The 27,166-nt window shown below is 40.6% G+C and overlaps 1 protein-coding gene across 3 annotated transcripts in view; it reads right to left on the bottom strand.

Annotated features, from left to right (window-relative positions):
• Nucleotides 1-27,166, bottom strand: part of rbks (ribokinase) — a 150,488-nt gene that overhangs the window by 56,194 nt on the left and 67,128 nt on the right. For all 3 annotated transcript variants that reach the window (XM_060856122.1, XM_060856131.1, XM_060856140.1), the window contains 3 exons: nucleotides 26,703-26,765; nucleotides 21,230-21,394; nucleotides 14,239-14,330 (listed from right to left, as the gene is read on the bottom strand). In XM_060856122.1, the coding sequence (XP_060712105.1) occupies nucleotides 14,239-14,330; nucleotides 21,230-21,394; nucleotides 26,703-26,765 (320 nt within the window). The remainder of the gene's footprint in view (nucleotides 1-14,238; nucleotides 14,331-21,229; nucleotides 21,395-26,702; nucleotides 26,766-27,166) is intronic.

Here is a 27,166-nt window from a genome sequence, read left to right as displayed (position 1 = left end):
TTATTTAAGTCCATTTTAGTTTCCGGTCAATGGTAACTCAGAATATTGATGGTGGGAGAATTCAGTGACTGCAATAGATGGTAGATGGTTACATTATCTTGGAGTTGGTCATTGTTTGGAACTTGATCTGATGCAAATGTTATTTGCCACTTTTCAACACGAGCCTGAAAGTTGTCCAGTTCTGGTGCATACAGGCATAGATTGCTTCAGTATGAGGAATTGCAAAGGATAGTAAACACTGTGCAGTCATCCACTTCTGACCACATGATAGATTGAAAGTTATTGAAAAAGCAGTTGAATATAGCATGGCTCAGAAAATGTCGAGTTACTCCTGTACCGATGTCTGTGGCTGAGGTGATTAATGTCCAACAACCACAATTCCTTTGGGGTATGTATGACTCTGAATATTAGAGTTTTATTTTCAATTCCTATTAAGTTTCACTCAGCTACTTTAATGCCCAATTCATTCAATCACTGCCTTGATGTCAAGGCCAGTCACTTTGTATTTATCTTTGGAATTCAGCTTTTATCCTATCTTTGGACCAAAGCTGTAGCTTGCGTGCCTTTGCAGAGGCAAGATGAATATTGGTGACATCATTGCTGTATAAATGTTGCTTAATACCACTATCAATAGCATCTTCCATCACTTTGTTGATGATGGACAATAGATTGATGGGCTATAATTGACAGGTTTTGACTTAGCCAGCTTTATATGGATAGAACAAAGTTATGCATTTTTCCACAGTCATTCAGGTGCCATTATTAGAGCCATTCTAGAACAGGGGTGCAACTGGCTGTTCAGCACCAGTCTTCAGTAATATCTTCCAAAATGTGGCTCCTTCTATGTCAAGTGCCTTTTGACATTCATTGATAGCACATGTAATGAATCAAATTGGCTAAGATTGACAACTGAAATGCTAGGAAACTCAGGAGGATTTTCTGTGTTTATTTCAGATTTCCAACATTCACAGTATTTTGCTTTTATTTATCCCCTGGTTTAATCATGCCGGTGAAGTTCTGCTGCTGATGAGTCCAAGTGCATCATGATACCCAATTCTGAGCTACTGGATCTGTTCTGAATCTATCCTATTTAACAGTGTGCTACCACCCTGAGGAGTCTCCTCAAAGATCGTGTCTTGGACAGTCCTATCAGAATTGTCATGGACTGCTGCTTCTGTAACAGATATACTAATGATGCTAGAGTCCACAGGTTGCTCCTTGCTAGTTGGTTGCTACCAGCTACAGACCCATTTTGTCCTATATTTTAAATTAAATGCAAATAGGTCACATACATTGTGCACCTTGCTGAAAGGACTTCTCACTGTTTATTATTTAGATTATCTGACTAGACTGGTTGTTCATAAGAGAGTGTAAAAATTCAAACTCTGTACTTTTTGATGAAGGAAGTTTAAAATACAAATGCAGTCATGATTTCATCACTGACCATTTACACTACAGGTAATTGTAGACATTACTTCAGAGTATAATGTGCAGAAAACAACTTAGTTATTTCATTGTACATTATGCAAGTCAAATGATCCATCATGGTCACATCCTCATTTCTACATCATCGTACACCTCTTCAGATGACCTGCAGACATCATTATATGAAAGATGAAGGGCTTTTGCCCGAAACGTCAATTTCGCTGCTCATTGGATGCTGCCTGAACTGCTGTGCTCTTCCAGCACCACTGATCCAGAATTATTATATTAAAGGAATCCAAAAAAAAAATTGGTTGTGTTCTGTGAATTGATTGCATGTACCACTGTGGACACCAATCTTCTCTGTCCCACTCTGAAAGTTTGTACTTTCAAATAAACCTGTTGGACTATAACCTGGTATTGTGTGATTTTTAACTTTGTCCACCCCAGTCCAACACTAGCACTTCCACATCAACGACTAAGGACTTAAGTTTAGTAAATGAAGAAAATATTTAATAAGCCCTGAATAAAAGCTGATTTACTGTTAAATCTACAATAGAGATTGTGCCTTCTGCAATATATTCCACTTTTGACATTTTGCAAACGTGTGTACTGGAGGCCCCAGGCATTCATCAAGTGGAGCAGAGGTTGTCACACTGGGAAAAAAAATTAACTATCTATGTGATTAAGACAGACCAAGGTGTCAGCTATGTTCAGTTAGAATCACTCCCACCTCTGAATCAGAAGAATATGGGCTTGTAAGCTAAAATATATTTTCAATTTAAATAAACCTTAACGGTGAATGTTCTTTTTTTTAGGAAGATTGAACATGATTGGTTAATACTGGGCTGAAACTATCAATGATGCCTTTCCAGTACAGTCCTGAAGGAGTGCTGCACAGACTATGCGCTTTTTCTAAGCACCCGGTCTCTTCAATGTAGAGGAGACTGCATTGGGAGCAATGGATACAGTAAATGACGTGTGGAAGTGCAGGTAAAACTCTGATGGATGTGGAAGGTTCCTTTGGGACCTTGGGCGGAGGTGAGGGGGGAGGTGTGGGTGCAGGTTTTGTGATTCCTGCATGTGGAAGGAAACATTGGGGAGATGGGATGCCTGTCTGTACAACACTGAATCAAGAGTTTTAACTGTACATCCATGTCATTTGCTGTATCCATTGCTCCCCATGCAGTCTCATTTACATTGGTGAGACAGTACGCCTACTTGCAGAACGCTTTAGAGAACATTTCCAGAACACCAATGTCAAACAACCCCACCACCATGTAGCCAAACACTTCTGTTCCCCCTCCCACTCTGCCAAAGACATGCAGGTCCTGGGCCTCCCCCATTGTCACTCCCTGACCACCCGATGCCTGGAGGAAGAACGCCTCACCTTCCGCCTTGGAATGGTGGTTTTGACCAGTTTCCTCATTTCCTTCCCCCACCTTATCCCAGATCCAACCTCTCAACTTGGCACTGCCCTCATCACTGGTTCATCTTCCTTCCCACCCATCCGCTCCACCGTCCTCTCCAACCTATCACCTTCTCCCCGACCTTCATCTACTTATCGCATTCTCAGCTACCTTCCCCCAGCCCCATCCACCCTCCTTTTTATCTCTCAGCTCCCGTTTTTGCCCAAAACAATGATTATCCTGCTCCTCTGATGCTGACATGCTGTGCTTTTCCAGCACCACACATTTCCCTCCATCTTTCTACTACATTTAATCTGTCTGCTTATGTGACATTCAGTATGTTACGAACCTAGCTGATGGTACTATTGGATAAGTCAGATCCCCGAAGAAGGCTTGATAGATCATTTTTTTTAAAAAAATGTGTTAATGTGGTGATCATTCACCAAAATATAGTCATACAAATTTGCAGAGTTTCTTTAGTAACAGAACAGAAGTTTAATATACAAGAGATAGAAAAAGCTCAGTGAATGTAGAAGTTAGAAAAATCTTAAAACACCTAGCAAAAGAAAGTTTTATCTGACTTTCTCACACTATCATTTGTAGTGATTCAAATCCAGGGAAATCAACCTTCAGTAATCAAGTCTTTAAGTTAAACTTCACAGTTAACTCCCAGTAACTTTGGAGTTCTCTTAAATGAATACTCCAAACTGACAGGTTAGACCTTCTCAGCTCTGAATAACCTGCAAATATCTAGCAAAAACACCTGGTCTGAAAATTTTCTACTGAAGTAACTTACTCACAAATGTTCTCCAATTACCATAAAAATGTTCAATGCCTAGGTTTTCTGAACAAAAATATAATCAATCCTTGATTATTCTGAACTGTTAACAAGCTAATGCTCTTCAAATTCTACATATTGTAACCTCCTAAAATATAAACAATTTTCTATTAACATTTCAGGATTCACTGTTCTCTGACACATACTGGATTAGTTCGCTATTTCAGAAGTGCTACCTGACCTAGCTTCTTTTAAAAAAACATTACAAATGTAACCAACACTTAAGTGTTGTTATTTTAAAACCCAACCTCTATGTATGATTGAGGACAGATTCTTCTTGCCCATGAGCAATAGACACAACAGGGAGTTGGATGGGAAAATAAGAGACCATATTTTAAAAAAAACAACGAGAAACAGTCCAATTCTGAACCACAAGATGACAAGTGCACTTGTCAACCTTGAGAAACTTATTTGTATGCTTTTGCATGCCAACAGTACCTAATCTTGCCTCACTTAGTTATGACTTCTTAACATCCCACGCACAGGATAGACACTAGGTGATGCGAATTTCTGATATAATAATCAGAGCAGGTACTCATGACTCTGGTTTGCTGTTTGCTCCTCCAGGCTCCAATTCCATTACGTTTACTTTAGTGATGGAAAGGGATAGGTATATACCACAGGGCAAAAGTTATAGCTGGGGGAAAAGGGCAATTATGGTACGATTTGGCAAGATTTAGGATGCATAGAATAGGGAAGGAAACTCCAGGAATGGGCACACTTGAAATGTGGAGCTTATTCAAGGCACAACTATTGTGTGTCCTTGGTGAGTATGTGTCTGTCAGGCAGGGAGGAAGTGGTCAAGTGAGGGAGCCATGGTTTACTAAGGAAGTTGAATCTCTTGTCAAGAAGGTGGCTTGTTAGGATGAGACGTGAAGGCTCAGTCAGGGCAGTTGAGAGTTACAAGCTAGCCAGGAAAGACCTAAAGAGAGAACTAAGAGGAGCCAGGAGGGGACATGAGAAGTCTTTGGCAGATAGGACCCTAAAGCTTTCTATAGGGATATCAGGAATAAAAGAATGACTAGACTAAAATTAGGGCCATTAAGGACAGTAGTGGGAAGTTGTGCGTGGAGTCAAAGGAGATCAGAGAAGTGCTAAATGAATATTTTTAGTTGGTATTCACACTGGAAACTGGCAACATTATCATGGAGAATACTGAGATAAAGGATCCTCAACTAGATGGAATTGAGGGTCATGAAGAGGAGGTGTTATCAATTCTGGAAAGTATAAAAACAGATAAGTCCCTTGGGCCAAATAGGATTTATCCTAGGATTCTCTGGGAAGCCAGGGAGGAGATTGCAGAGTCTTTGGCTTTGATCTTTATGCCGTCATTGTCTACTGGAATAGTGCCAGATAACTGGAGGATAACAAATGTTGTCACCTTGTTCAAGAAGGGGAGTAGAGATAACCCTGGAACCCTGTGAGCATTACTTTGGCTGTGGGTAAAGTGTTGTAAGAGATCGGATTTGTAATCATCAAGAGAGGAATAAGTTGATTAGGGATAGTCATCACAGTTTTGTGATAGGTAGGTCGTGCCTCACAAACCTGATTGAGTTCTTGGAGATGGTGACCAAACAGGTGGATGAGGGTAAAATGGTTGGTGTGGTATATATGGATTTCAGTAGGCTTTTGATAAGGTTCCCCATAGTAGGCTATTGTACAAAAATGCAGAGGCATGGGATTGAGGGGAATTTAGTAGTTTGGATCAGAAATTGGCTAGCTGAAAGAAGACAGAGGGTGGTGGTTGATAGGAATTATTCATCCTGGAGTTCGTTTACTCGTGGGATACCACAAGGATCTGTTTTGGGTCCACTGTTGTTTGTTATTTTTATAAATGACTTGGATGAGGATATAGAAGGATGGGTTAGCAAATTTGCAGATGACACTCAGGTCAGTAGAGTTGTGGATAGTGATGAAAGATGCTATAGTTTACAGAGAGACATTGATAACCTGCAGAGATGGACAAGAGGTGGCAAAAGGAGTTTAATGCAGGAAAGTGTGAGGTGATTCACTTTTGAAGTAGTAACAGGATTGCAGAGTAAGATTCTTGGTAATGTAGATGAGCAGGGAAATCTCTGTGTTCAGGTACATAGATCCTTGAAAGGTGCCACCCAGGTTGATAGGTTGTTAAGAAGGCATATGGTGTGTGAGCTTTCATTGGTAGTTTCAGAACCACGAGGTCTTGCTGCAGGTGTATAAGACTCTAGCGTGGGCACATTTGGAATATTGCGTACAGTTCTGGTCACTGCATCACAGGAAGAATGTGGAAGCTCTGGAAAGGATTCAGAGGAGGTTTACCAGAATGTTGCCTAGTATGGAGGGAAGGTCTTATAAAGGAAAGGCTGAGGGACTCAAGATTGCTTTCGTTAGAGAAAAGAAGGTTGAGAGGTGACTTAATTGAGACATTAGATTTTAAGAGAGTTATTTACGTTGGGCAGAGTCTTTTTCCTTGGATGGTGATGGCTAGCACAAGGGGATATAGCTTTAAATTGAGGGGTCATAGATATAGGACAGATGTCAGAGGTAGTTCCTTTACTCAGAGAGTAGTAGGGGTGTGGAATGCATTGCCTGCAACAATAGTAGACTTGCTAACTTTCAGGATATTTAAATGGTCATTGGATAGGCATATGGACGAGAATGGAATAGTGTATGCTATATGGGCTTCAGACTGGTTTCACAAGGTGGCACAACACTAAGGGCCATAAAAGCCTGTACTACGCTGTAATGTTGTTTGAGTATTACAGTCTTTCAGTAGATCAGCAGAGGGGACTTCCATACTGCTGACCATCCACACCAGTCCCAATTCGACAACTGTCCCACTCTGCTCAGGCCTGCAGCCTGCTGATCATTCCCACACAGCACTAGCCTCCGGTCCGCTGGCTGTACCCATACAGCCTGAGCATCCAGCCTCCAGCCCACTGGCCGTCCCCACAACACGTGGGACCCATGGGGATGGCCACAACCGGGACCTTACGTTTAATTGTCATACTACAAGTGACCCCACAGTACTACAGACTCTCGACTCTCTCAAACACACACACTCTCTCATACACACACACGCATACAGTCCCACACACACACCCTCTCACCTCTTTGCACACACACACACCACCCCTTTCCTCACACAAACCTACATGCACACACCCACATATAAAGTTGTGCGGTGAATTTGCACTTGCAGAATTACATTTTATTTTGCTCAAAAACTGCATTAATCCATGTAAGATTTTGTAAATCTCTTTTTGAGAAACAGAATAAATCAGTCTGAACATTGAGGCACAGACAGCCTCATACAGGGCACCTCACACCTTCAATGCATTATCTGGGCCGACATGGCACCTATTGTTAAAGTTCACTTGAAATGGATCTTTAAAAAAAAATTCTGGGATTTGCACACGAAAGAACTGAAACCAACATGTACATTCTAAGAGATGAGAGATTTAAAACAATCCAGGTCTTTTTCAATATAATTTTAATTGCATCACACTGTAAACTTTGGATATAAATTCTGTGTCTTATAATCTTATTTTCCACAACCACCTGATGAAGGAGCGGCGCTCCAAAAGCTAGTGCTTCCAAATAAACCTGGTGTTGTGTGATTTTTAACTTTGTACTCCAAACAGTTCATCTCCATTACTAAATGTACAATCAGAGGATTAAAAAAAAGTCTACAACTTTCCTCTACTTTCTGTAGGTTCTGCAGAGAAAGAGATACTTATGAAAGACTTCAGTTTTCTCCACTAGTTATCAGTGACTTGGGTCTGGACAAGTAAAGACTAGCTTCATGCATTTTTCTCTCTCCTCCACCTCCCACCCCTCCCATCAACAAATTTAGATTCAAGATAAGGTTGATGCAATTTTCCAGTCCTGTTTGAAAACCCCAGTACACATGAAAACAGATTTCCTAAATAACTCACAATAAACATAAAACTAACATTGCACACAAAAAATATGAATTAGAACAGTGAGAAACATGAAACTGGTAAATAAAAACTTCCCAATCCAGATACACCTTGGCAGAATTGCAAAATAGCTTCATGTAAACTGATTAAATTGACAATGATAAACTGCTGTACCACAGATCATTTAAATTGTGTGCAGATATCCAAAAACTGATGATGTTGCTAGGAAAATCTGGGAATGGTATGTTTTGAGCATCAAAAACGACATAATTGCAGAAATATTTTACATATGGTTGGTGATTTTCTAGCAATTGTTATTCTTGGAGAAAGGATTCATATCATGAGAGCAAAGAGGAAATTGTCTGAAACACTTGAAAACCAGGCTTGGCTCAGGCACATGCATGTATCTAGATAGTAATGGTGGGTGTTGTGGCATTTACAGGCAGGTAATCAGGACATTCAGCAAACATGTCCTTTATGATGTTGCGACATGGAAACAGACAGCCAAACCAAATCTTTTTGTCTCTGTACTTACATCACAGTAAAATTAAACAGATGAAGACCCCCAAATAGTCACTCCAATGGATCCTAAACAGACTTTTGAATAATCAATCCCAGCCTTTGCAAGTAATTAATGTCCAGACACAAGTGTTTTACCTTAAACAAAAGGCTTAACTATTTACTCAATATAAAATAACTTTAGTGGAGAGAAAATTAAACAACACAGCAAGCTGACACACGTCTGAGCTTTAAATGCAAAACATTTGTTTTCAGCTCCCATTCACACAAAAGACAGACAAACACAGTTCAGGGATAAATAAAACAGATTACTCAAACAGCTTTCCTGATGCATTGCTTCACAGGCTTAAATTTGGATTCCTTGTCTGTTTTATTTGAAACGTTGATCAGGTTCACCTTCTCAGTTCACATAGGCAAAGGACAGCAACACTTCTAACTCAGTTTTCTACTCTGCTGGAAGCAGTGTTTGAAAACTTTCACAGCAGCAGCTCAAAGCCACCTCTCCGAAAACAGTTGTTTAAAAAAAAACTTTTATTCTTCCAGAGGCCTCAATTGTCACCTAGGGTATCTTCCAGACTTGCCAAAACCAATTCCAAGTAGTGAGCTCATTAAGAGCCAACTTCTACTATTTGTTTAAACACCAAGCTCTTCCTGGGTTCACCACATCTGTTAGAACTTTTAAAAATCAAGGCTCAGCTTGTAGTCAGCCTCTAGGTCTGGTCTTACAAATAAAGAAAGCTTGTTTAATGTGCTCTTTTCATCTTACACATGCTGTCCCAAAGCTCACCAATCATTTCCAGCTCATAATTCAAAATTGATTTTAAAAAAAGTGTAAAACTAAAAACAATGAAAGAAATCCAGTGAGGGATTTAGCATGTCAGAATGGCAAGGTCACATTGATCATGGGAGACTTCAATATGCAGGTGGACTGGGTAAATAATGTTGCTAGTGGATCCAAAGAAAGGGAATTCATGGAATGCTTACAGGATGGCTTTTTGGAACAGCTTGTCATGGAGCCCACAAGGGAGCAGGCTATTCTGGACCTAGTGCTTTGCAATGAACCAGACTCTATAAAAGATCTTAAAGTAAGGGAACCCTTAGGAAGTAGCGATCATAATATGGTAGAGTTCAGTGTGGCGTTTGAAAAAGAGAAAGCAAAATCGGATGTAATGGTGTTACAGTTAAATAAAGGTAATTATGAGGGCATGAGAGAGGAACTGACAAAAATAGACTGGAAGCAGAGGCTAACCGGGAAGACAGTAGAGCAAAAATGGCAGGAGTTTGTGGGTATAATTGAGGACACTGTACAGAGGTTCATCCCCAAGAAAAGAAAGATTATCCGGGGAGGGATTAGACAACCATGGCTGACAAAGGAAGTCAGGAAATGTATTAAAGACAAAGAGAGATCCTATAAAGTGGCTAAGAACAGTGGGAAATCAGAAGATTAGGAAGGATACAAAAACAAATAGAGGATAACAAAGAGTGTAATAAGAAATGAGAGGATCAAATATGAAGGAAGGCTAGCCAGTAATATTAGAAATGATAGTAAAAGTTTCTTTCAGTACATAAGAAACAAACGACAGGCAAAAGTAGACATTGGGCCACTTCAAACTGATGCAGGAAGTCTAGTGATGGGAGATAAGGAAATAGCAGGAGAACTTAACAAGTACTTTGCATTAGTTTTCACAGTGGAAGACATAAGTAATATCCCAACAATTAAAGGGAGTCAGGGGGCTGAGTTGAGTATGGTTGCCGTTACGAAAGAGATAGTGCTAGAAAAGTTAAAAAGTCTTAAAATTGATAAATCTCCTGGCCCCAATGGGATACACCCTAGAGTTCTGAGAAAGGTGGATGAGGAAATAGCAGAGGCATTGGTTGAGATCTTTCAAGAGTCACTGGAGTCAGGAAAGGTCCCAGATGATTGGAAGATGGCTGTTGTAACCCCCTTGTTCAAGAAAGGATCAAGACAAAAGATGGAAAATTATAGGCCAATTAGCTTAACCTCAGTTGTTGGTAAAATTCTAGAATCCATCATTAAGGATGAGGTTACTAAATTCTTGGAAGAGCAGAGTCTGATTAGAACAAGTCAACATGGATTTAGTAAGGGGAGGTCATGCCTGACAAACCTGTTGGAATTCTTTGAAGAGGTGACAAGTAGGTTAGACCAGGGAAACCCAGTGGATGTGGTCTATCTAGACTTTCAAAAGGCCTTTGATAAGGTGCCACACGGGAGGCTGCTGAGCAAGGTGAGGGCCCATGGTGTTCGAGGTGAGCTGCTGGGATGGATTGAAGATTGGCTGTCTAACAGAAGGCAGAGAGTTGGGATAAAAGGTTCGTTTTCAGAATGGCAGCCGGTGACGAGCAGTGTCCCGCAGGGTTCAGTGTTGGGGCCACAGCTATTCGCATTATATATTAATGATTTGGATGAGGGGACTGGGGGCATTCTAGTGAAGTTTGCTGATGATACGAAGTTAGGTGGACAGGCAGGTAGTACTGAGGAAGTGGGGAGGCTACAGAAGGATCTAGACAGGTTGGGAGAGTGGTTCAGGAAATGGCTGATGGAATTTAACGTGAGCAAATGCGAGGTCTTGCACTTTGGAAAAAAGAATAAAAGCATAGACTACTTTCTAAGTGGTGAGAAAATTAGTAAAGCCAAAGTACAAAGGAATCTGGGAGTGCTAGTCACGGATTCTCTAAAGGTAAACATGCAGGTTGAGTCTGTGATTAAGAAAGCGAATGCAATGTCGTCTCTTATCTCAAGAGGGTTGAAATATAAAAGCAAAGATGTGCTATTGAGACTTTACAAAGCTCTGGTTAGGCCCCATTTAGAGTACTGTGTCCAGTTTTGGTCCCCACACCTCAGGAAGGACATATTGGCACTGGAACGTGTCCAGCAGAGATTTACATGGATGATCCCTGGAATGGCAGGTCTAACATACGAGGAATGGCTGAGGATCCTGGGATTGTATTCATTGGAGTTTAGAAGATTAAGGGGAGACTTAATAAAGACGTACAAGATAATACATGGCTTGGAAAGGGTGGACGCTAGGAAACTGTTTCCATTAGGCGAGGAGACTAGGACCCGTGGACACAGCCTTAGAATTAGAGGGGGTCAATTCAGAACAGAGGAGACATTTCTTCAGCCAGAGGGTGGTGGGCCTGTGGAATTCATTGCCACGGAGTGCAGTGGAGGCCGGGACGCTAAATGTCTTCAAGGCCAAGATTGATAGATTCTTGATGTCTCGAGGAATTAAGGGCTACGGGGAGAATGCTGGTAAGTGGAATTGAAATGCCCATCAGCCATGATTGAATGGCAGAGTGGACTCGATGGGCCGAATGGCCTTACTTCCACTCCTATATCTTATGGTCTTATGGTCTTATATATCACACTATTTATGAGCAATCAAACAGCTAGCCATACATTTCTACAGGTACACTTCCACCTCTTGGCATACGGAAATACATTCAGTTATCAGCAATATACTGTAGGTAACAATTAGGAATTTTGTTGCAAGATGTCATATGCCAATGAAAATTTTACTTATTAAGCAATAAAGTATCAGATTGAAATCAAAGCTCGAGCTGAATTACACAAATAGCTATGTGCAAAGAGAACCCACAACTTGAATGAAATTGATCGCCATTCAGCGAATTAGAAATATTTCCATATTCATCAATCTTCAATCCAGCTTTTAAAATCTGTGCAATATAGAAACAGAAAACACTGAAAAAACACAATGGGCTAAAAATGAAAATGCATTTCCCTTCCCAACTCACTTGGCGGTCCCAGTAATCACTTTCTAACAGCGCTGCAGGTGTCATATGAACATACAAACAAGGAACAAGAGTAAGTCACTTGGCCCTTCAGTTCTGTTCTGAAATTCATTAATTTGACAGCTGATCTGACTTATATTGCTACATATCCCAATATTCTTCTATCTCCTTGGTAATCAAGTATATTTCCAAGAATACCTGAAATATTTAAAGATTTTGCATTCAATACCTTTTGAAGAAGGGATTTTCAAAAACTCAAAACCAAAAAAAAATATTTCCTCTGTCTCAAGTGGGCGACACCTTATTTTTAAGGTATGAGCCCCAGTTCTAGGTAACCCCACAAGAGGAAACATCATTTCCACATTCACCCAGTCAAGTCCTCTTCAGATCTCATATGCATCTTCTGAGGTTTAGAAAAAACAAGTATAGCTTAGTTAGCCTTTCCTCATAAGGCAACTTGCTCATTTGCAGGTAATTGTCTTGTAAAACTTAACTAAACTTCTTTCAATGCATTAAATCCTTCTCTAAGTATGATGAATGGACTGGACACAATACTCCAGATGCAGTCTCACCAAAGCCCCATATAAACACCCTACCCTCGCATTCAATTCTCCTTGCAATAAAACATAATGTTCTATTAGCTTTCTTAAATACTTGCTGTCCAGCATCCTAAACTTTCTACAATTTGTGCACTAGATTTCTCTGTGGGTGTAACTACACTCCAAGAACTGCAGTATTTCAGCAAGGAAGTTTATTACATCCTTCTCCAGGACAATTAGAAAGTGGCAATAAATGTTGGACTATAAGCAGCGATTCTCACATCCCACGAACAAAGCAAAAAGATCTATGCATTTGAAGTTAGCTGTCAATTAAGTTTTCAAACATGGGGATGTAAGTGAGTTGTGAGTTAGTTAGGGTGGAGTGGGAAGTTAGTGGGAGAGACAGAGTAAGTGTTTCCAATTCCGGTGAAGTCATGGGAACATGCTGTTCTTCCTAGATCCACCACAAAAAAACTCAAATTTGGGATGCACAACACATACTCACACTGTTGGTGCATATTTTCTCAATAATATCCTTCAGTAAGTTGTTATGGACTAAGTCATACCCCCTCAAAATATTTTAAGGTAGCCGAAGCTCTAACTTTTTCAGACATTTCAGCACCTCTGCCTTTACAACCTCTCCCAAAAAAACACTCAAGGACAAAATAATTTTGTTAAAGGGGCAGCATCATCACAAAGTTACATCACTAGGAGGCCCAACAGAGGATTTATACATCCTTCAGTCATTTAACATAAAAAATGCCATTCTTATATAACAGTGGAACTAACATCTGCAAAGACTGAGCACAAAGCACCTTGCTGTTAAATTGGCATGTTTTGTGCCTGCTTCATACCTGACAGACAGGACAATGGATCAGTGAGGTCAGGATCATAATCAAAAACACCTTCACAAGTACTTACTCGTCTGCCATACATTCTTGGCATTTTCCATTCTATTGTCAGACTTCCAGCATTTATAGCGTTTCCATTCTATCATACCAAAGAATTAGCCTGAATAACATACAAGCTTTAAATGTAAACCTGCTGAATGAAATAAGAAATGCTGAATATCATTTAATTTAATTAGAATGAATCCTTTGATACCTTACTAGCTGAAGAATCTCTTTCTTAAGAATACCATTTCTGGACTCAATTTGAGAAATGGAAGCCCTTCTCCAATAGTTTCAATTCTGGACTGTTTGTACTAAAATACAAGGTGGAGTCACATACAAAGAGACTTTTAGAAAAGCTCATGAATATGCAAGGAATGGAGGGATATGGATCAAGGGCAGCAGAAAGGATCAATTTACTTTAGTATCATGTTTGGTACAACATTGTGGACCACAGGACCCCTTCCTGTGCTGTACAGTTCTATATTCTAAGAGGAGACCAATGTTCTCATTGATATTGATAGTCTCATTGCATTGGCACTAAAGAAATACAAAGTTCTTAGAGCAAGACAATATTTGACCCCTGATCAAATTGTGGAACTGGTAAAGTGTCAATTAACTGAATAGCTTATATTCTGCATAATGTAATTGAAGATCCACTAAACGTGAGCAAACAAAACAATTCTCTGGAATTCTGTCAAAATATATCTCAACCCCAATGTTGGAAGAGGTGATATTTCCAACTCCAGCACAAGCCTTGTGGATTATTAGAGTAAGCAGCAATTTGTAAAATTCAATTTTGAACAGTTTTGCCCTTTATTCCTTGCAACTGGCAGAGAGGAGTTTAATTTCAGCAACCTAAATGGTTTTAAACCAAGACCCCAGGACTGAAAACATAATTAAAGTGCATTATTGTGTGCAAAATAAGATCTATCAATACGGTACCTCAGTCTCATTGCAACAGAAGACATCACTCTCTTTGTAGAACTCAGGATCAAGGTCAGCAACAGCAGGTGCAGGATTGAAGATAGTTTTCACTGCAAGATTTATAAAAAGGAAAAAAATCAATGTATTTTGTAAATGCTTTCCGACGTGACCCCAAAGCCAGACTGAAAAAATGTTGCGACCCCTTGATGAGAACTCTAAATGTGGAATTGGGTGGGGGCTTCAAAGGTAGAGGACTATTAGAATGGGATAACAGCTGTTATCACTTGGTCAGAGCTCAATGGTAGGAACTGCTGCCCAAAAGCTTGGGATTCCAGAATATTATCCTGCAACCCCCAATTCCAAAGACCAATAATAAATGTTTTGAGAATAATGATTGTGAAATTTGAGCTAGGGTGGGGCACAGATAAGATAATAAATCACAAGTGCTCCGCTCAAGCTGTTGACTGTCACCTGAATACCAAATATGATTTTGAAAGGATGTGTACAGATGAATCACTAAACTATTGTTGGTGGGAAATGCTATTATTTTAGCGGGTCCAACATCATTCCTAGCATGGAATATCAGCCGATGTAATGAAGCCTTTTTTAAAAAATGTCTTTTGTGAGCTAAAGTTGGAATTGGGAAAGGAAATATATTTTGTACTGGGCAGCAGATAGGGATTGCATTTCTGCAAAAGCAACTGATTGGTTTGGAAGTAAAGATCCTGCCTAATGAAGGATTCCTCTTGCCTTATGAAGGGTTTTCTACAATTTCCAAGCTGGATTTAAAAAAAAAGTTTCCATTGGATGATGTCCAGAGTATGGTGTTACATTTGTGCTGCTACTGCAAAATATAAGAATTGGATTTGTACTGGATTACTGAGAGAAAGCTATACATGAAATATGTATATCTACGTTTGGCATTTTTAGTGTTATACAAAGCTACCCCATAAAAGTTGAACTCGAAAGAAGCTAGCAATTTCTATTCATTTACTTTGTGGTGTTTTGAAACTAAGCCAAACTCAGAAACCTGATTCTCAAACCTATAGTCCTTATACTTTTAAGTTAACTAGAGGCTCCAAAAAAGTTCCTGAGATCAACAATATAGGGTCTCTGAAGATTTGACAAACATTTAACAGCATCAATGGCAGTGAGCCCAAACACTTTCCTGTCGAAGGAAACTCATCGATGAAACAATTGGGTGACATTTTGTACATAGTGGCAAAATCAGAATTCCCATTAAATATGGAATAGGAAACCCAGGCAATGGTCTCATAGCATCATGACGAGACTGTTAATTTAGAGACGAGAGTATGGTGCTGGAAAAGCACAGGAGGTCAGGTAACAGCCAAGGAGCAGAAGAATAGATATTTTGGACAAGAGGCCCTTCATCTGGAATCTAGGGAGATGATAGCATTCTGGTACTTGGTTGAATTTGAATTTAATAAAAATCTGGAAGCGAGACTCTAATGATGATTACGGGAACTTGGATTTGTACTGGATTTGTTCTCGATTGTTATAAAAACCCATCTGGTTCACTAATGTTCTTTAGGAAGAAAATTGCTGTCCTTACCTGGTCTGGCCTACATATGTCTCCAGACCCACTCTGAACTGCCCTCTGGGCAATTATGGATGAGCAATAAATACTGGCCTATCCAGCAATACCCATATCCCATGAATGAATAAACTAAAAAAAAACAAGTAAAACCTCATTAAAAGCAAAAATATTGTAAATGCTGGCAATCTGAAACAAACACAGAGTGGTGGAGAAATTCAGGTCTGGTGGCATCTGTGGACAGAGAAACAGTGTTAACATTTTGAGTCTGATATGACTCTTCAGCACTTCTTAGCTCTCCAGCAACCTCTCTGTTTGTTTTAAACAAAACCTGGACCTTCATTCAAAGTTTTAGTGAACTTAAATTGTAAAACCTAAATTCTCCAGCCAAATCTTCCAAAATCCTTTCAGAGTTCACATGCAGATGGTAATTGGGACATTGCCAAGAACAAACTAGCTACATGCAATCTGTAACTTACAAAGATCTTTGGATAATAGACATGTTAGTATGAGCTGGTTATTTGCAAGGCAACACTTTTGTTGAGCAAGATGCTCTCTGTCATGCTAATCTACAAACAAGCATCAGTGCACGGAAATAAACATGGACCCTCAAACATGCAATTTGAACCAGCCTCAACTGCCGTTCTGTCTTGTGCCTTAATTGCACTTTTCATATTCAAACATGCTCCTTGAGAAGGCCCTCAGGGCAAAATAATAGGACTGTAGGGAACACAACCACTCATATGCAAAACGGAATTTCCAAAATGTAAGTGGGGGGGAGGGGGATGTGATTTGGAGCGCACAGAGAGAAAACATGGGGCTATAATATGATTATAAAGTAATATTACTGATGATTTCAAATGCGCATTGTGGTGTACAAGATCAAAAGATCCCTTTGAATGATGCTCGTTTTCTAGTTATGTGCAAGTTGCATCGTTATTTTTTAACAAATCCCACTGAAAAATCTATGGCACCTCCAATATCTATCTCAATCCTACCACATGCTGTTCCTACAGAAACTTACCATTCAACGGATATCCGCAGTAAGACTGGCAGGTAATGAGCCTGCAGCATCTTTACAAAATCACTGTGCGCTCAGAACAGCACTGGCAATTCAAAGCTACCCTGCTCGATTTTCTGAAGATGATGTTCAAGAAGGACAAGATAGAACTGTGATTCTCCGACTGGGACCTCTGGGGTTCTGATTGAGGTGATAGCGCAAAGGAGAGGAGTCCTCTGCCCGAAGGATCAGCAGAGGAGGTCACACCACAAGCCCTGGCAGCAGAGTCAGGGAGGTAGCCACAGGTCAGCATCATCAAGATGATCTAGACGAATAGCCAGCAGTGTTGAACTTTTCTGCTTTTCTCATCTGCCAGGCTAAGTGCTACACTCTTCTCAGCTACCTCACACTCTCGCTGTCTTTGCTACAGCACCCCAGCCCCTAAGTCTCATGTTCTGCCACGCTCAACTGCCTGTAACGCCTTTCTTTGCTCCTTAGCACTACTAGCCCTGTATGTCCTGTAGCCTTCTTATTCACTCCTTTGGAAAACCTCACCAGCTTTCCCCCACCTGAACTAGCACCAATAGCTGCATACCTCACTTCAGTCTAATTCAATTCCTCCCTCTCTTTCATTCGAGAAAAAACCCACAAAAGGACCAAAAGAGCATATACTGGTGGACATCTGTCGCGCGATGAGGAGTCGTGAATATAGATGCCTCTGTATCCCCTCAGAAACATCCCAGTCTTTTTCTGCAAAGGCCAGAATTCTCACCTCAAAACAGTTGGGGAGCATAATGTCAGTTCAACTCTCAGATGAACCCTGTGTCTCATTTACTGCATACCATTTCTAACCATCGGCAATGACACCTCTTCTCTCTTCCATCTTGCAAGTACCACCAGCATATCCATCACCTCTGCAGTAAAATGACCAGCTTTCTTGAGAAACCAGTTCCTTGATCTGAGGGAGAGGTTACTGAGGGAAGGCTACATCTTACACCCTCACAAGCTCGTATATTGATAACTGGGAAGGAATGCTAGCAGTAGAAAGCGTGGGTGCACAACCATGTAAGTATGTCACTGCAACAGCCAGCTGAGGAAGAAATAGCTGAGACCTCTGGCATTTGGAGCACTGCCAAAGACCAGGTACCTGCTCAGCCTCAGACAGTAAAAGATCTAGTGCGCCAGTAATCAGGCACTTTGTCCAAAAGTACAGGAACAGGAGGCAGCAGGCAAATATGTGAAAAGCAATGGACTCATTGCACAGAGGTTACAGCTAGTCATATGACCATTTGCCTGCCTGCATGAAGAGGTCAGCAGTTGCCAAGGAGACCGAGATCCAGCACCCTCAAGGTCTGTTGGAGAAGTACACATACCGCACTCCATTGATCCTCAGGACCAAAGTCATGGTGATTGGGGGCAGAAAACCTAGTGAGCACTCAGGACATCCTTCCTCAAGGAGGCAGGGTGTTGCTAGGAGGCAATTTTCCTGATGAAGGGCTCTGGCCCGAAACGTCAAATTTCCTGTTCCTAGGATGCTGCCTGACCTGCTGTGCTTTAACCAGCAACACATTTTCAGCTCTGTTGCTAGGAGGCACCCAGCCAGAGGAGGAGCCACACACAGGCCCTTCAGAAGTCTCCACTCAGTCCACTCCAAAGACGGGCAGGCTCAGGGCTCTGCCCCGAAACATAGATTCTCCTGCTCCTTGGATGCTGCGTGACCTGCTGTGCTTTTCCAGCAAAACACTCTTGACTCTGATCTCCAGAATCTGCAGACCTCACTTTTTCCCAGGCTCAATACCTCTACCCTCTGTTGTCCTCCAATCCTTGGAAATTAAAGCTAAGGAGGGTCCACTTACCTTTGGCAAGAAGATCCTCAGCATTCCTGAGCCATTCAGATATAAACGTCCCAGAAGTCACAAAAAACAAACGTCCTACAGACCTATAGGGCTCCACTGCCGGGCAGGTTCCAGAACCAAGGACAGCATTAAACGGAAGTGGGAGTTAGAGGGAAATAAAACTAAAGGCCGCTTTGGTGAGAGGGCAACAACACACTGTGCATTATTTGGCACATGTCAGGGTTTTGACCTTTCATCTGGCTCCAAGTGTAACTGCTCCATCACAAAGCATAACTTCATGCCCACACAAGATGTAGGAGAAACTGACAACTGAAGTTGCTAGAGATCAGAGTCGAAGAGTGTGGTGCTGGAAAAGCACAGCCAGTCAGGGAGTATCTGAGGAGCAGGAGAATCAATGTTTTGGGCATAAGCCCTTTACCACCTCCACCACACAAGATATACTACAGATCAAAGTCTGTAATGAGAGCCTGTTGCAGCATCCAGGAGCAAGAGTATATTCAGGGCAATGGATCCTGTTGACCTTTAACTGCCGTGGGTCAAAAGTGTTGGTATGAATGAGTTGGTCACCAATATTTGAAGAAGGGAGGCGCAGATCAAATAGGAGGCTAATGTATTGGGATCAGCACAGATTAATGATGTTCTGTACAACGCATGGGTCTGCATGGAATATTATTTCCCTTTAACAGGGCCTCATAGTGGTGAGTCTTGTAGACCCCTCCCTCAGTTTGGGTCATAGACTAGAAATTTTGCAGCAAATAACTCACCTCCTGACTCCCAAAGCATGTACACCATCTACAAAGGTGCCAGTCAGGAGTGTGATGGAATACTCCCCACTTGTTTGGATGGGTGCACCTCCACAAAACACTTCAGAAACTCAACATCTTCCAGAACATAGTAGACTTTTGATTGGCACCATACGTAATGCACAAATAAAATATCCCTCAAATCTTAATCTGAAGATCTTCCTTTTTGATTATCGAGTGCAAAGGAATTTTTGAAAATCCATTAAAAGGCACAAAATTACATTTAATAGCATGTGAATCTCCTTACCTTTGCCAATATGCATAGACCAAAGATATATCAGTATGGGCATACACACTTAAAGTTTTAAGCTGTGGATGGAAGTTTATGTGCAATTGCAAAACTCAAACAAATATGTAAAGGTTTTTTGAGAAAGAGGAGGAAAGTCTCACACCTTAATGCTTTAATGGATTCAGAAATACCCAAAGTTTTACTACTCATTGTGCATTTACAGAAATATAGAACTGGTACCATGCAGAAGGAGGAGTAAATAAGCATCATGACCTAGTAGCAATCTCCCGTTTTCTCCCCATACACTTACTCATTATTTTTATTAAAGGATTTATTTGAATGTCCTCTTGAATGCCTCAATTGAACCTGCCTCCACCACCTTCCCAGGCACTGCATTCCATCCCTCAACTACTGGCTAAGTGAAAAAGATTTTCCTAATTTGATCCTTGCTTCTTTCGAAATGCTTTACATCTCAGCTGTCTTGTTCTTGTCCCTTTCACGAGTGGGAACAGTTTCACCCGAACTCGTCTATCCAGCCTGCTCATGACTTTGAAAATCCCCATCAGCTGTCCTCTTCAACTTCTTCTCTCCAACAGACCAACTTCATAATTGAAATTCCTCATCCCTGGAACTATTCCTGTAAATCACTTCTGCGCTCTCTCCAATGTATTCACACCCATTAATGTACACCCAAACATTTTGCATAACTAGCAGAACTGCTGCTTTTTGATATGCCTAAATATCATCATCCATAGTTTCTAGAGTTGATTAAACTATTCTAACAGGTTATGAAGCATTGATCATATTGCAGAGTATAACCTCTGCTAATATAATAAAGAAAGACATGTTGAGAGAACAAAAAAATTGAAGAATGGAGATAAACAAGAACATTCATCAAAATTAAGACACAAGGGAATGAAACATAAACCTTTATGTTCTTTTTGCATTCTTCTAATAGAGACATATTTTATAAATGTTTCACCATTTTTGAAGAGACGAGAGGGCAGAGGCTGAAAACTTAGATGAGAAATGCTGATGGAGTGATTTTGACCACCCACATCTATCATGGGATTGTGCAACTGCAAAATTCAGTTTGCTTCCAGAAATGAAGAATTGTAAGTAAATGATCAAATATGGTAACAGTGTTGCTTTTCAGTAATGAGCAGAATGCAATATCAAGTTCTGAAAGTTGGTGAAAGGCCTAAATCACTTATTGATCACCATTCTTTGTAATATATTAATCTGAGAAGATCATAGAGATATACTGCACGGAAACAGACTATTCGGTCCAACTTGTTCATGCGGACCAGATATCCCAACCCAGTCTAGTCCCACTTGTCAGCACCTGGGTTAATCTAATGGAATATAGATGCAAAAAATTCAGTTAACTAATGAAATATGTAGGAAAGACTTTTGACTTATTTTTGGAAATAACACTGCAATGCACAACACTCACCAATTACAGAAACTGCTGAATACTATAACAGATTTTTGACTTATTGATATACCATCTTTTCAAATCAGAATAAATTAATACACTGTTGAAAAATCTATCAAAACACCTACCTCCAGCTTTGTGAGCTATTTTCAAGGCTTCTAAAGTGATGGCAGGTCGAATTTCTAACTGACAGACAACCACCTTTGCACAACAGATTACTCTGGAAGCTTTCTCCAAATCTTCCGAATTCAATAACAGGTTTGCACCAGCTATTATAACGATTGCATTCTGTCCTGGAATAGTAGGAAGTAATACAGGTCAAGAGGAATGGCAAGTTGCCTTGAGTTTGGGACTCTTCCTCAAAAATTTTATCCATACCCAGGTACAATCCAGGGTCAAAACATCCAGGTCTAATCATTCCATACATACTGTTTGGTCTGATAAATGTTACTAATATTTTCTTTATACAGTATTTGAAATGCGTTGCTTTTTGCTCACAGCAGTAAATTTTACAATGCATAAGGTATAACAATCACACACCATTTTTTAAACAAATAGATTCAAATTTCATGACACAAAGCATTGTCTAAAAAATTAGGATGCTGTTGAGTTTACACAGTGAAGTCTCTATAACACAAACTGACTGTCAATAGACCTTAATTGAGAAATGACAGAATTATGATTACCTTTAAAACACAGTTGTGCATAAATAAATACCGATGATAGAGAGTTCCCGTACAAGAGATTGTGAATCCAATGTGAGCCAAATGAATTGCCTAGTTAATTTCTTTGGGTCATCTTGTTGCTTTATTGTTGTGTTAATCCAGCTTCCTTGTACTATCAGGGTTTGTAGCACTAGTCCAGTTCTCTTTGAAGCCACAAATATTCTCCACCCAAACAAAATAAATGAGGGCTTCAGTGGGATGAGTCACAAATAAAACTGGTTAACTTCTCATATAACTACGTCTCCGTCTGGTCACTAATTCTTTCAATTTTCTTCCATCTTTGTTTGCATTTGCGTGCTGCTTTTATCTATCTTCTCCTTATATCCCACACACTGCCTCTCCCTGACGACAATATATATTTCTTTTCGATTCTTAAAAAAGTCACATCTAATGAGATCTGCTTATTTATTTTAGGAGCTTAATTCAATACCTTAAAACGATTGCAACGAATCACTAAGGACATATCCGAGGATTTACGATAGAGGGGCAACAAAACCCCTCCCAGCTCCTAAGAATAAACTATATAACACGACTGCCCCATTCTCAGTACCCCGATTTCCCTTCACCTACTAATGAAAATATTTTACTTTACTGACCCATAATGAAGTTCTCAGGATGTAGTCACCATTTTGCTAACTCCTTCTCTCTTTGTACTACTTCAATTGGCCATAAGACAAAGGAGTGGAAGTAAGGCCATTTGGGCCATCAAACCCACTCCGCATTGTTGCTATTGTTCCTGGCCATGTAGGAAAGGTTTAAGATGAGTGGGGAAAGATTTAAAAGAGACCTAAGGAGCAACTTTTTCACACAGAGGATACGTATGGAATGAGCTGCCATAGGAAGCGGAGGAGACTGGTATAATTACAACATTTAAAAGGCTTCTGGATGGGTATATGAATAGGAAGAGGTTGAAGGGAAACGGATCAAATGCTGGCAAATGGGACGATATTATTTGAGGATATCTGGTTAGCATGGACGAGATGAACCAAAAAGGTCTGTTTCCATGCTGTACATCTCCATGACTTTATAAATTAAAGAGCCTACTCTATTCCATTAATTTTGCCCACACTGAAGGTCTATTCTCCCTCTTTCCCAAACTACCTGATCAGATTTCCTTTGCCCTATCCCCCAAGCATTCCAACACTCAGTCCCCACTGCCTGCCCTGCCCCAACTACTCAACTCCAAGACCACATCTCAAACCTAACCTTGCAACAACCTGAACTTCTCATCGCAACCTCAGTCTCTGTCTCATGATTCTCCCACAAGTCCAAATTGTAACCCAACATAGATAGGAATGATGATGATTATGATTGTGGTCAAATAAAATTTTGTTTGGTAAAATGCAATCCATCACTTTTGAGACCAAGCCAATCAGAAATTATACTGGAAGCATTTTTAGCCCCGATTGTGTGCTGGTTGAGATTATATTGGTTCAAAGAATAGCAATCAGAGAGATCCAGCTGGCTCTTGTTGATCATTCGTTCACAGCAGTATGACTAAAGAGTTGCAGAGTGATGAAATGTCGTGCTCTGTAAGCATTCCATAACATTATATTCACAGATAGATAACAGAAATAAGGTCCCTTGAAATCTTACTTCACATTCTGCTGGATTTCAAATAAATTTCTGTAGGGCAAGATAACAGCCAATAATCATCTCCCATTTGTATTAACAGGCAACAAAGTATTCAAGTTAAAATTATTTGACAGGGGTCATGCTGCTGTGTCACTGCAAATACACAGTAAAGTCATAGAGATCTACAACAGTGAAACAGGCCCTTCAGTCCACCTTGCCCATGCTGCCCAGTTTTCATAATTTAAACTAGTCCCATTTGCCTGCGTTAGTCTATATCCCTCTGTAGCAATCCCATCAGTGTACCTGTCTAAATGTTTCTGAAATAATGAAACTGTACTTGCTTCCACGACTACCTCTGGCAGGCCATTCCAAAGATTCACCACCCTGTGCATGAAAAAACAGCTCTCTGGACCCTTTTATATCTTTGCCCTCACCTTAAACCTATGCCCTCTAGTTTTAGACTCCCCTACTATGGGGAAAAGCTGTCAACTTATCTAAGCCTCTCATGATTTTAAAAACCTCTAAGATCACCCCTCAGTCTCCTAAACTCCAGTGAGGAAAGAAAGTCCCAGCCTATTCAACTTCTCCTTATAACTCAACCTTTCAAGTCCAGGTAGCATCCAAATAAAGCTTTCCCGCACTCTTTCTAGGTTAATAATATCCTTTCTACAGTAGTGTGACCAAAATTGCATGCAGTTCTCCAAATATGGCCTCACCGATGTCTTGTACAGCTTAACAAAACATCCTAAGGCTCTGACTGACGCAAGCAAGCATACTGAAAGTCTTCTTCACCACCCTGTCTATCTGTGACTCCATTTTCAAGGAACTATGAACCTGTGCCCCGAGATCTCTCCAGGGTCCTATCACTGACTAAATCCTGCCCTAGTTTGTCTTATCAAAATGCAGCATCTTGTATTTTTTGTTTCTTTATTCATTCCCAGGATGAGGGCATCACTGGCTAGGTAGCATTTGGTGTCCATCTCTAATTGCCCAGGGGCAGTTAAGAGTCAACCACATTGCGGTGGGTCAGGAGTCATATGTAGACCAGACCAAGTAAGGATGGCAGTTTCCTTCCCTAAAGGGCATTGGTGAACCAGGTAGGTTTTTCCAACAATCGACAACGGATTCACGGTCATCATTAGATTCTTAATTCTGGATAATTATTGAATTCAAACTTCACCACCTGCCTTGAGGTATTCAAACCCATGTCCCCAGAACATTACCTGACTTTCAATTAACAGTTCAGTGATAATATCACTAGGCCATTGCCTCACCAATGTATTTATCTAACTGATCTAAATTAAACTCCATCTGCCATTCCTCAATCCATTGGCCCAGTTGATCAAGATCTCATTGCATTCCCAGATAACCTTCTTCACTGTCCACTATACCAACAATCTTGGTGTCATGTGCAAACTTATTAACCATATCTCAGTCTCAGTCCCAGGTACCCGGGTTCAATTCCAGCATCGGGCGACTGTCTGTGTGGAATATGGATACTCTCCCAGTGTCTGCGTGGGTTCCCTCCGGGTGCTCCAGTTTCCTCCCACAATCCAAAGATTTGCAGGTAGGTGAATTGGCCATGCTAAATTGCCCATAGTGTTCAGGAGTATGTAGGTTAGGGGTAAAGGTAGAGGAATGGGTTTGAGTGGGACACTCATCAGAGGGTCAGGGTGGATTTGGAGGGGCAAACGGCCTGTTTCCACACTGTAGGGATTCTATGAAATTTTAAATTCTTATCAAAATCAGTTATATAAATGACTAACAGTGGCTGCAGCACTGATCTCTGTAGCACCTACTAGTCACAGAGCCTCCAGACTGGAAAAACAAACAAACACCATCCTCTGTCTTCTACCATCAAACCAACTTTTTATCCAATTGGCCAGCCCTCCTGGTATCCTAATGTGATTAAACCTTACTCAACAACCTAATCATATGATACCTTGCCAAAGGCCATGCTAAAGTCCATGTAGACAATGTCTAGCACACTGCCCTCATCTACTTTCTTGGTCACCCCTTCAAAAACTCAAGTTCATGAGCCACAATTTCCTAGGCACAAAGCCATGCCGACTGCTCCAAAGGGGTCCTTGCCTTTCCAAATGCATGCAAATCTCGTCTCTCAGAATTTTCCCTAACAACTTACCTACCACGGAGTTAGACTCACCAGTCTATAGTTCTCAGGCATTTCCACGCAACCCTTCTTAAATAATGGCATAACATTAGCCACCCTCCAATCTTCAGGCACTTCATTTGTGGCTGTTGGTGACACAAGTATCTCTGCTTGTGACCCTGCAATTTCCTACCTAGCCTCCCACAAAATCCTAGGATACAATGAATCAAGTCTCAGGGATTTATCTACGTAAATACATTAAGACTTCCAGCATCTCCTCTTCTGTAATGTGGACATTCTTCGAGATTTCACTATTGATTTTCCAAGATCCCCAGCATCCATACTGGCAAATACTGGCTCGACATATTTATTTAGGATCACATCCATCTCTTATGGCTCTGCAGATAGATGACCTTGTTGATCTTAAAAAGATGCAATTCTCTCCATTTTACTCCTTTGCCCTTCACGTACTTGTGGAATCTCCTCGGATTCTCCTTTATCTCATCTGAAAAAGCCATCGTGTGTCCCTTTTAGCCCTCCTGATTTCTCTCAAGTGTACCCCGACATCCTCTATAATCCCAGTTAGACAGGTGAGATGCTTCCTTTCTTTTCAAGGCCTCAGTACTTCTAGTCTTCCAGGGCTCCCTATTCCCATCAGTCTTACTCTTTACTCAAAATAGGACCATGTTGGCTCTGAACCCTCTAACTTATTTTCGAAAGCCTCCAGGTTACCATACATCCCTTCGAAAGTTAATAGAGTGAGGCTGCTTGCAGGCAAATTTCCTGTCTAAGACTATCTAAATTGGCCTTTCCCCACTTTAGAATTTAACTTGTGAACCAGACCTATCTTCTTCCACAGCTATTTTAAAATTAATGGAATTACGGTCACTAGTCCAAAAGTCCTTCCCTACTAACACTTCCATCACTTGCCCTGCCCTATTCCCCCATGAGAAGGTCAGGATTTGCCCTTTTTCTAGTCAGGCAATCTATATATATTGAGAAATTTTTCCTAAAAACGCCTGACAAATTTCTCTCCATCCAAGCCCTTAACACTTTGGCATGCCCAGCAATCAATATTTACTACATACTTTTGTATAAAAATAAAGAAAAACTGCACTTGACTAATTTTATCTAGCACTCCTGCTAAGTAAGCTGGGAAGAAAGCATAAAATCATAAGTTCTGTGTAGTACCTTCGTCGTTCACTGTAATAGGGGCAACTCCGGTCGATGCTTCATCTGTTTGACCCACATATTCTGTAACAAGAAATCGATGTGGACATAATAATTTTTCCAATAATCTTGGAATACACAGAGACTTGATTTGTGTCAAAGCTGTATCCAATCAATATCGTTTAAGCACAACTGCTTAAAAATTAGTTATAATCAGCAGAGCAGGTTCAGACAGAAATCACAGAAATCTTATGGCACTGAAGGAGGCCATTTGGCCCATTGAGCTTGTGCTCAAATTGTATTACCTAGTGCCCAATCTTATGCATTGCTCACACACACTTGCACATTATTTTTTTGTTCAAATAATAGTCTAAAGCTCTACCGAATGTTTCAATCAAACCTGCCTCTATCATGCTTCCAGGCAATGCAATCCGTAACTACTCATTGAAAAAAGCAGGAACCGGAGAAATGTTCAGCAGGGAATC

Source organism: Hemiscyllium ocellatum, chromosome 3, assembly GCF_020745735.1.
Source record: "Hemiscyllium ocellatum isolate sHemOce1 chromosome 3, sHemOce1.pat.X.cur, whole genome shotgun sequence".
Classification (NCBI taxonomy): domain Eukaryota; kingdom Metazoa; phylum Chordata; class Chondrichthyes; order Orectolobiformes; family Hemiscylliidae; genus Hemiscyllium; species Hemiscyllium ocellatum.
This window is presented reverse-complemented; position numbering and strand designations above follow the sequence as displayed.